Source organism: Bufo gargarizans, chromosome 3 (assembly GCF_014858855.1).
Source record: "Bufo gargarizans isolate SCDJY-AF-19 chromosome 3, ASM1485885v1, whole genome shotgun sequence".
Classification (NCBI taxonomy): Eukaryota; Metazoa; Chordata; class Amphibia; order Anura; family Bufonidae; genus Bufo; species Bufo gargarizans.
The window spans coordinates 28,867,123-28,878,442 of NC_058082.1; the positions used below are offsets into that span (position 1 = coordinate 28,867,123).

Genomic DNA, 11,320 nt, shown 5'->3' on the forward strand with positions numbered 1-11,320 from the left:
TTAGGGGTCTGGCCCTATCTCTGTATTCAGGGGGTCAAATACAATACTTGTGTGATTCAAATGTCTTACATTAGGGCCCTGCCCTACATAAATGGTAGGAACATACAGGTCCTTCTAAAAAAATTTGCATATTGTGATAAAGTTCATTATTTTCTGTAATGTACTGATAAACATTAGACTTTCATATATTTTAGATTCATTACACACAACGGAAGTAGTTCAAGCCTTTTATTGTTTTAATATTGATGATTTTGGCATACAGCTCATGAAAGCCCAAAATTCCTATCTAAAAAAATTAGCATATCATGAAAAGGTTCTCTAAACGAGCTATTAACCTAATCATCTGAATCAACTAATTAACTCTAAACACCTGCAAAAGATTCCTGAGGCTTTTAAAAACTCCCAGCCTGGTTCATTACTCCAAACCGCAATCATGGGTAAGACTGCCGACCTGACTGCTGTCCAGAAGGCCATCATTGACACCCTCAAGCAAGGGGGTAAAACACAGAAAGACATTTCTGAACGAATAGGCTGTTCCCAGAGTGCTGTATCAAGGCACCTCAGTGGGAAGTCTGTGGGAAGGAAAAAGTGTGGCAGAAAACGCTGCACAACGAGAAGAGGTGACCGGACCCTGAGGAAGATTGTGGAGAAGGACCGATTCCAGACCTTGGGGGACCTGCGGAAGCAGTGGACTGAGTCTGGAGTAGAAACATCCAGAGCCACCGTGTACAGGCGTGTGCAGGAAATGGGCTACAGGTGCCGCATTCCCCAGAAACAGCGGCAGAAGCGCCTGACCTGGGCTACAGAGAAGCAGCACTGGACTGTTGCATGTCATTCGGAAATCAAGGTGCCAGAGTCTGGAGGAAGACTGGGGAGAGGGAAATGCCAAAATGCCTGAAGTCCAGTGTCAAGTCCCCACAGTCAGTGATGGTCTGGGGTGCCATGTCAGCTGCTGGTGTTGGTCCACTGTGTTTTATCAAGGGCAGGGTCAATGCAGCTAGCTATCAGGAGATTTTGGAGCACTTCATGCTTCCATCTGCTGAAAAGCTTTATGGAGATGAAGATGTCATTTTTCAGCACGACCTGGCACCTGCTCACAGTGCCAACACCACTGGTAAATGGTTTACTGACCATGGTATTACTGTGCTCAATTGGCCTGCCAACTCTCCTGACCTGAACCCCATAGAGAATCTGTGGGATATTGGGAAGAGAAAGTTGAGAGACGCAAGACCCAACACTCTGGATGAGCTTAAGGCCGCTATCGAAGCATCCTGGGCCTCCATAACACCTCAGCAGTGCCACAGGCTGATTGCCTCCATGCCACGCCGCATGGAAGCAGTCATTTCTGCAAAAGGATTCCCGACCAAGTATTGAGTGCAGAACTGAACATAATTATTTGAAGGTTGACTTTTTTTGTATTAAAAACACTTTTCTTTTATTGGTCGGATGAAATATGCTAATTTTTAGAGATAGGAAATTTGGGTTTTCATGAGCTGTATGCCCAAATCATCAATATTAAAACAATAAAAGGCTTGAACTACTTCAGTTGTGTGTAATGAATCTAAAATATATGAAAGTCTAATGTTTATCAGTACATTACAGAAAATAATGAACTTTATCACAATATGCAATTTTTTTAGAAATACCTGTATAGTAAATAATTTTGACTGTGTGTAACACTTCTCCTCGTCTGCATTTGTTTTATCTACGAGCCTCCGCAGACCATGACCAGGCCCTTGGATTATTGGAAATTGTGAAGACAAGTTTTGCAGAAACCGTCACACACTTTCTTCAATGGGGAAATTCCCTGAGCTCTCATGAACAGAACTTCCCTTCCCCGTAGATGTGAGCGTCCAGCAGTCTGGAAATAAGTTGCATGAGCCAAGGGGATAACAAAGGCCGCTCTCTCTGCAGTCTGGACTGATCAGTGACAGATTCTGTAAACAGTTTTTTAGCATAGTAAACAGACACTGCCAACGGCTGTGCAGAAGGCTGGGGCTGATGCCACGGTAAGGGGGCACTGATAAGATAAAATTATTGTGTAACAATTATTGTGTAATAAAAAGTCTGCAACTGTCTATGTCCTGAAATCCTCAGAATGTACTAAATCTATTTCAGTACATGCTGTAGAGATCAGAGCGCTCTCGTAATAAGCTTTGCACTTGTGTCGGTTCAACATGACCAGTATCAGACAGCAAGCACAGCAGCAAACTGGAAACACAGAGGGGCAGATTTACTAATCCTGTCTAATATTTATACCATATCGGGAAAATTTATCAATGACTATAAACCAGAAAACTGGCATACAAAAGGTGCAAATTTTGGTGCGAAACAAAAAATTAGGACTTTTGACTGTTTTCTGCTGCTCTTATCACTTTAAAAAAGAGGGAAGTGGCTTATTGGGAGGGGCCTGACAGATTTACCATAACTTACGCCAAAAACTGCCATAAATATAGCAGAAATCCACACCAGCTCATAGCTGGCATAGATCTAATTTTATGGCGCCAGGTTCTTGGAACAAATGCCGTATTTTGATAAATCTGGTAAATCTTCCACACATTAGATATTTCGAGCCGTGCAATGATTACCTTTAGCTACATAAACTAAAAAAAATCAGACATGACTATAATGGGGTTGTCTAAGGATTGATATTGGTTGCGTGTCTCTGAGAACCAGCTGGACGTGACCTGACCAGCATGAGTGCCGCGGTTTGCAAGGAAAGTGCTGTGCTACAGCATCTCCTGTCGGCACTGCTCAGGATTTTCCAGAAGATGCACGCTTATTATAGTCACTGACAGGGGCGTAGCTAAAGGGTTATGAGCCCCGGTGCAAGAGTTCAGCTTGGACCCCCCTTCCCTCAATGCTTTGTGGCCAGGGGCAGGGATTCAGGGAAGCACATAGCCTTTGTGCTGCCTGAGGCAAAAATTACCAGTGGCGTACATATAAACGTAAGGGTCCCATAGCAAGCATAAAAACCAGGCCCCCCACACAGGACAGGAGGGTTTCCGCCTAAACCCCTTTCAATGACCCTTGGGCCATTTTTTCCACTGCTTCATTTGCTAAAAGTTGTTTCTTTAGATATTAGAGTCCTGACCAAGTTTTTACTCCCAGTAGAAGAGGGGATGATCCCAACTGGGCCCCCTCTTGCCCCTGGCCCCATAGCAGTCGCATGGTCTGCCAATATGCTAGTTACGCCCATGCGCCCCCCGCTCCCCCATGCCAAATTCTTCACCTAACCCCTTCCCTCCAGCCAGAGGTGTAACTTGACCAGCAAGCAGTTTCTATAATACCAGGATCTTACAAGGGTCTTTGGGCCCCTCAGGCTCCTGGGCCTGGAAGCAACTGCTACCTCTGCACCCCCTATAACTATGCCGCTGGTCACTGACGAAAAGCCGAGCAGACCCGACAGGACATAATACTTGAATAGTAAATGGGACGCACTCTAGGCCTAGTTATAAGAGGGAGTCATATAGCAGAAAAAGATGATATTTATTAAAACAAATAGTGCATACATGACATTAAATCCAAGATAGATGGATATAAAATATGAGATGGCGACTTGACAATTGGATGTTTCGGTCTATCTTGACCTTAGTGCTGCAAGAGGCTGGGGGAAAGAAGCGCTTCCCAACGTAAGTCTATGTACAGGAAGTAATGGTGGCCATATTGGTTGTTAACCAGCTTTTCCAGACACATATAAGAAAACTGCTGGACAAGAACAGTCAAAATCAGGAAAGGAAAGAGGCTCTGCAATGTTCATTAAAGGGTTAAGTCTTCTGAAGTCTCACCCCCTGGGGCCTTGCACAGCCTAAAACTGGTCAATTAACCTCACATTCATGGAAAAAGCTCCAGATGCTTTCACGAGAAACATGTAGTATGTATAGCCGGTGAGAAGTGAATGTTAACACAAAGCAGATGCCACAGGATTGTTTCACATACATTACATACCATATATTAGGTAATGGGGGGGGGGGGGGCTGTAGCTTTAATGTGTACTTCCAGTGATAAGACCATAAAACAGTTTATGTGTTATAGAGTATATAAGAAATGGTTTTATATGGTTAATAAAAATCCGGTATGTAAACTGTTTTCAGAGTGTTTGCTCCAGGTTGTAATAAGATATCTAGGTTCTACCATGCCAGGACCTTCCTCCTCAACACAGAACTACTGTTCATCCTCTCTGACGAGGACTTTAACTTTCCCGAGTAGGTTCTAACTTCTCTCCCTCTACATGTCTTCTTGTTCTTGCATGTAGTGTAAAAGGGGGCTAAGGAGAACCCGTTAAGAAAGGGTTTTGGCCCTTTCTTCAGAGGGCAGTTCACCATAAAACAGGCTTTTCACCCTGGGGTAGGGAAGGGGGAACTGAGGTTTGAATAAAAAGGTGGTGAACTGAAGGTCAGGAGGTATGACAGAAAGCCTGTACTGTGCTGTGGTTGTCCATGCAGGGAGAGGGAAACCTGAAGAAGAAAGTGATACAACTGCATTGTTAAGTGGAGGTCAGTGGTTGGAGTAGATCATGAGCAGACAGATGACCATTTATGGTCTGAGAGTTGTGGGAAGTGCCCTATGTGAAGTGTGCCTCATATGGCATCTGGTGGTGGTGAAACAGAACTCCATATAGTTACCTCTGGGGAGTCCACTGGGGCTAGAGGAACAGACCCTCTGTTTGGGAACCAGTGTTGGGGGGTGTGCAATGCTTTGCTTAGACCTGAAGAAGAATAGATAGAATGGATAGAATTAGAGAGGATCCTTGTGGCAGACTGGTGAGACTACTTGCTGCCCTGCAGGTCTAAGATGTGGCCTGGTGGTAGAGTCCTGAGATTGGTTGGACTGAAAGGACTTGGCAGTGGAAGGGTTAGTATTACAGGGGTCCTGAGACAGACTAGGTACTGTGCGGAGGATGCTTTGCCTTGAGTGAGGGAGAGTGAGGACCTCAGGTGTGATTGGACTGCAGGACGGGATTGTGGATAGAATTCATTGAGATGCAGGGAACTACAGTATAACCACAAGACTATTCCCTGGAGAGCAGGGTGAGATTCATGAAGTGGTTGATATCTATTTTACTCTAGACCACTAGGAAACAAAAAACTAAGATCTTTATATAAACAAGACCACCAGGTATCAACCTCCTATTTTATCCTAAGCCACCAGGGACCAAAACATTAACCAACTCATAAACAGTAGATCATCAGGTTTTAATTCCCTCTTTTACCGTAGGCCACCAGGGAACTAAATATTACCCCTTCATATACAGTAGACCGCCAGATATTAATCCTCTTTTTACATTAGACCACAAGGAAATATTATATTTACGCCCCTCATATATCATAGATGACTTTTACCCTAGACCACCAGGGAATAAAATGTCAACTTCTTCTTCTACCCTAGACCACCAAAACTAGTGAAGTTCTAGTTAGTATGAAATATTTTTTTTCTTCTGGGTACGTCCTATAGTCTGGTGCATCTTACAGTATGAAAAATACTGGGGTCTGGATATCAGTAAGAAATACTTTTTATGAGTGACATTAACCACATATGAAGCGACATTGGAATCATTTGGAATTATGGTCTATAAGCCGCCTACTCTGGCATTATGCTCAGCTGGATTTCACCATACTCTACTAGGGAATAACACTCTCTTAATCCTAATAGATAATTGTAATCCACTAATGACTAAGTAATCTGACTCTTCATTCATCCAAATATAGGAGCCAATAAGGAAATGGACTTTTTGTACAGTCAACATGACCGGGGTGAGAATTATTTTTTGTCCTAGCTCATAGGTGCTCAGTGCCAGCTTTTCTGTCATAACTGGAATGCCACTCTCACCAAGTTAAACAGTAAACAACCAGAACCATTTCCTGGAATTCTCAATAAATATAAAGTAAAAGCTTAACGGGGTTGTCCCATGAAAAATATTCTACTTTGGATCTAAATACTTTTTAACTTAATGCAATAAAAAATGTAATATATACATTGAATTATTTAACAAATTCTATCTGCATAGTGCCACCTGCTATTTGTTCTTTTCCTTATTTCTCTGTCCACCTTGCTGAGGGGGTTGTACATGCTCAGTTTCATCTATCAACTGCCACTAGATGTGTTATGAACTGTGAAAGTTAAAGGGGTTAATCACTAGGATATGCAAACCAATGTCAGATAGATGTGTGTCCCACCTCTGGGACCCATACCTATTTCTAGAATGGAAGCCCAAAGGAAAAGACAGCCACGTGCATGCGTGCTCTGCTCTCCACTCACTTCTAAGGGAGTTCCGACAAGATCCAAGCTAGTGCATGGTGTGCGAACCACGCAAGCACGGCCACCTCTCTATTCACCTCTATGAGAGTTCTGGAAATAGCCGAGCTGTGGATATTTTCAGCACTCGCATAGAATTGAATGGAGGGCCCTCGTTTACTTTGAGGGCCCCATTCTAGAGATAGAGATCCTAGAGATATGCCACCAATGTGTGAGGTGGACAAACCCCTTTAAGGAGAGAGCTAGGGAAGAAAGGACAAGTCCCTTGAGCTGTGATAGGGAGAGAGCTGTAGTAGAAAGTACACTCCCCCTGTGCTGTGATAGGGAGAGAGCTGTAGTAGAAAGGACACTCCCCCTGAGCTGTGATAGGGAGAGAGCTGTAGTAGAAAGGACACTCCACCTGAGCTGTGATAGGGAGAGAGCTGTAGTAGAAAGGACACTCCCCCTGAGCTGTGATAGGGAGAGAGCTGTAGTAGAAAGGACACTCCCCCTGAGCTGTGATAGGGAGAGAGCTGTAGTAGAAAGGACACTCCCCCTGAGCTGTGATAGGGAGAGAGCTGTAGTAGAAAGGACACTCCCCCTGAGCTGTCAGCTTGATATAAATCTAGCAGAGCAATGAATGTGGAGATCTCTGGATCCATGTCAGGTACAGGGCTGGTTCTAGCTTTGTTAGACAGAGATTGTCATGTAATGTATGTTGCCTGATTCTAATTTTTTACATTTATCATGGGCTAAGCCCTTTGAAGTGAAATTACACTTTACATTGATGCAATCAAGAAAAAAAAAAGTACAAACACACCAAAGGCCTTCAGGACCAGGATTCTTTACCAGAAGACAAACCATCCTTCCAGAACCATTATTCATGATGTTCCAGCCTCCTTACTCCATACATTTCCCAAGAGGGTCTAATACTGCCATTAGAAGGGATCTCCAGAACTTTTGACTGCATATCCTGACTTGTCTTCAGGGCCACCACTGATCAGTGAAGAGGTTTAGATGTTTCAACAAGCTTCAAGTCCCTTTCATTGATTACACAGGTGCAGTGATTTATCTAAACAGAGACTGTGCCTGGTACTGCAGCTAAGTCCTAGTCAAGTTAATGGTACTGAGATGCAGTACTAGGCATTGCCGCAACCATATTATGGGATTATGCCCGTGTAAACCATGAAAGGGATTTGTGGTGATCAGCAGGGAGTCAGGAGGTTGAACTCCCACTAACGGAATATTTACAGCCTGTCCTGTGGTTATGCAATCAACAATCCTGGATACCGCCTTTAAAGAAACATTGTCTGGTGGACCTTGGTAGGTTAAGTAGTTCCAAAAACTGGGCCATTTTATATGAGGTCATCAAGCAATGTATCCCTAGCAATCAGTCTGCCCCAGAAAACTTGGGCCTTTGTCTAACCTAACGTGCAAGTAGGACAGGCAGTATTCCATCCGGCATTTTTTATATCAAGGTTGTTTTTTTTTCAGGGGGGTGCATTTCAAATGAAGTACTATGGCAATATACATGTAATAATAATATTGTTTGTTTTTTATGTACATACAATTTTTCTCCCCGGTAGCGCCCCCTGCTGTTTCTCCTTCTGGTCCACCTTCTCCTCCATCCATTTTCCCTGCTCTATTTCTTCTCTCAGCGTCAGTGTAGTGATCTCATCAAGAAGTAGGTGAAGTGGTCCAGGCAACTTTCATTCATTGATCCCTACTTCTAAATTCATAGAACTCTACAACTTGATATCTCTCTTGACCAGGGACCAACAACCTCCGGCACTCCAGATGTTCTGAAACTACAACGCCCCAGAATGCTCTGTTCACTTCTATGGGAATTGTTAGAACAGCCGAGCACGTTTGCATGCTGGGAGTTGTAGTTTCACCACAGCTGGAGTGCCAAAGGTTGCTGATCCCTGCTCTAGACCATAAAGAAAATTGTGTGTGTGTGGGGGGGGGGGGGCATTACATACCAAAGAGCTGACTGGGAGATGCAGGTGCTTGATGGTGGGGTTAGTCCAAACAATTCATTTTTATTGTCGATCCCTTGTCGTCCATTGATAAGCTTATCATATGTATTGCACTGCCAATCAGCTGTAGTCTGTAGGGGAGCCCAGCAGCAAGCATTCAGTTTCCCTGCAGCGCCACCATTGGCGAAATGAGGCATTAACCAGTACCCATTGATGACAACGGGCTTTATGTATAATGCGAGCATGCTGGGTTCTCCAGAGAGACATGCTCATTGTTGCTGCTTTGCTCCAGCTAATAGATAAGGGTCCTGAAGACAGAAACCCACCGCCCCCATTACTTTAAAATTTACTAATAGAGCATTTAAACTTAAAGGGGTAATCCAACCCTTATATCGCCCCCCAAAAGGCCCAGGCACCAAATACAGGTTATACTTACCTCCATCGCCGATGTTTAGGAAGATGCAGTGGCTGCTGTGCGGGCATCAGGAGCAGTGTGGGTGTTGGGGAGTATAAAGTATAAAATGTATGTGGTGCCCGGGCATTTTGGGGGGCATTATAGGGGTTGGATAACCCCTTTAAAGGGGTTCTGCAGTTTGTTTAAACTATCCTCTGGATAGATCATCAGCATCTGATTGGCGGGAGTCCGATACCCGGGACCCCCGCCGATCAGCTGTTTGAGAAAGCAGCGGCGCTCCAGCAGCACCGCGGCCTTCTCACTGTTTACCGCCGGCGCCCAGTGACGCCATGAATTGGATCAATTGGCCTGGGCGAAGCTTAGCCGCGCCCAGGCCAGTTGGAGCTTAGCTGTGCCCAGGCCAGTTGATACTAGTCGTGAAGTCACTGGGCGCCGGCGGTAAACAGTGATAAGGCCGCAGCACTACTGCCAGCGCCACTACCTTCTCAAACAGCTGATCGGCGGGGGTCCCGGGTGTCGGACCCCTGCCGATCAGATGCTGATGATCTATCCAGAGGATAGATCATCAGTTTAAACAAACTGCAGAACCCCTTTAAAGAGGTTATTCAGGAAATGATAATAATGACCTATCCGAGTCCTGGTACCTCCACCGATCAGTTGTTTCAGGGAGCCGCTGTGCTCGTCGGAGCTCTGGTGAGTGATGCGGCCTCCTGGCGGCTTACTGCATAGCGGCTATGCTTGGTATTGCAGCTCAGCCCCATTGACTTGAATGAGGCAGAGCTGCATATAGGCCACGTGACTGATGTACGATGACGCCACTGGTCTGGGTAAGAGTCAATGGTGCTCACTGAGCTGATCGGCGAGGGTCAGATGGAAAGATGGCACTGAGCATGTGCCACCACCTCAGCAAGGTGGACAGAGAAAGAATAAAATGAACAGGCAGCAGGTGGCGCCATACAGATACATTTTATTGAATAACTCAGTGGCTATACTAAACTTTTAATGACATGCCATTACAAAAGTATTCAGAGACTGATGCTGGTTTTAAAAATTGTGGACAACCCCTTTAAACCAGACAGTTCCTTTAAGACGTTTAGCCTATAACTGCATACCTACACCCAAAGGGGCCCAACCAGTGGTCCAATACCTCAAATAGCTCTATATTGCCCCCTGTCTGTCATGCATAAAACCACAAATTGTTGTAAATCCCTTATATTATGCCGTCAATGACTTAGTAAATCTCATCTACTACTATAACTCAAGCATCATAATAAACTCATTGCTAATACATTGCCGGAGACCGTGACCTAATAAAATATGCTGAAAACGCTGTTAGCAAGTAGGGATTTCCACTTGGCCCTGTGACTGCAGACATTGCATAATTCATCCTGCAGAAATCAGCAGAAGAGGGGCTCGCCGTACATCACCTGCCGGGGGCTGCGTCACTGGGCAAATGGCAAGTCGCAGCAAAAGTTGGAGTACGGTGCGACCCCCGGCACTGCGGACATAATGGGGGAGAGTTATCAAAACTGGTGCAAAGGAAATCAGAATGAATCCAAAGGAGCTGTGACAAATGACAGATCGGTTGCTATGGGCAACTAAGCCAATTTTGATACATTTCCCCCATGGAGTCCCATTCATTTGCAAGTGGCTTCCTTACAAGACAATGGAAGTGATGGCCGTAGCTCGCAATTTCCATGGAGACGCGGTGGAGAAAAGGGAGTTTGCGTGACCCGAATGAATTTGGAACTGCATGGCGTGACTGCATTATATGCGTATTGGGTGAAAAGACGCAGATTTACACAAAAACACAAGAAAATGGCTCAGCCCACTTACTGGTCATCAGATATATTGAGCCCGGAGATGAGATTTTGGCCGCTCGGTGCATAGTCCCATGGTTCCTCCACAATGCCGATATAATAGGTTCTCGTGAGCGATTGTCCCAGTCCAGACAATAAGCTGAGGAGCAGCAGAGTTTCAATGGTCGCGCGGCACAGAGAAGGCATTTGTGTCTCTGTCAGCGGACAGCCAGAATGAAAGGCTTCCAGCTCCTGCTGGCTGTGAATATCATAGGACACTCCCCTGGCAGGCAGAGGCCGGCTCTGGACGCAGGACACACTGTGCAGACGTGCCAGCCATAGCTCGCCTAGAGAAAGACCAGCCGCAGACACAATGCAGCACCAGCTGCAAACACCTCTCCGCCATGCCAGCAGCGCGGATGGCGTTATGGAGACTCCTGAGGGGGCTGCGCCTCCTTTACGGAATCTCCATAGAGATGAAGATTTTATCATTCATCGTATATTCGAGTTCTGCGACTTTCTAATATACTTTATGCTTCAAGATCTCTGCTTGCTGTTAGCAAAGAGGGTTATTCTTGTTGTCATCCACAGGATGCAAACCTAAGGGTACTTTCACACTAGCGTTTTTCTTTTCCGTCCTAGGGGCTCAATACCGGAAAAGAACTGATCAGTTTTATCCCCATGCATTCTGAATGGAGAGAAATCCGTTCAGGATGCATCAGGATGTCTTCAGTTCAGTCACTGAACGGCGTTTTGGACGGAGGAAATTCCGGATCAGTTGCCGGAATGCCGGCATTAATTTAGATTGAAATGTATTAGAGCCGGATCCAGCATTAAAAATACCGCAATGCCGGATCCGTTCATAACGGATGCAGACGGTTGTATTATCAGTA

The 11,320-nt window shown here is 45.2% G+C and overlaps 1 protein-coding gene across 1 annotated transcript in view; it reads right to left on the reverse strand.

Annotated features, from left to right (window-relative positions):
* Window positions 1-10,664, reverse strand: part of HEPHL1 (hephaestin like 1) — a 70,627-nt gene extending 59,963 nt beyond the window's left edge. The window contains exon 1 of the mRNA XM_044285248.1: window positions 10,465-10,664. Within this exon, the coding sequence (XP_044141183.1) occupies window positions 10,465-10,634 (170 nt within the window). The 5' untranslated portion in view covers window positions 10,635-10,664. The remainder of the gene's footprint in view (window positions 1-10,464) is intronic.
* Window positions 10,665-11,320: the final 656 nt, after the last annotated feature.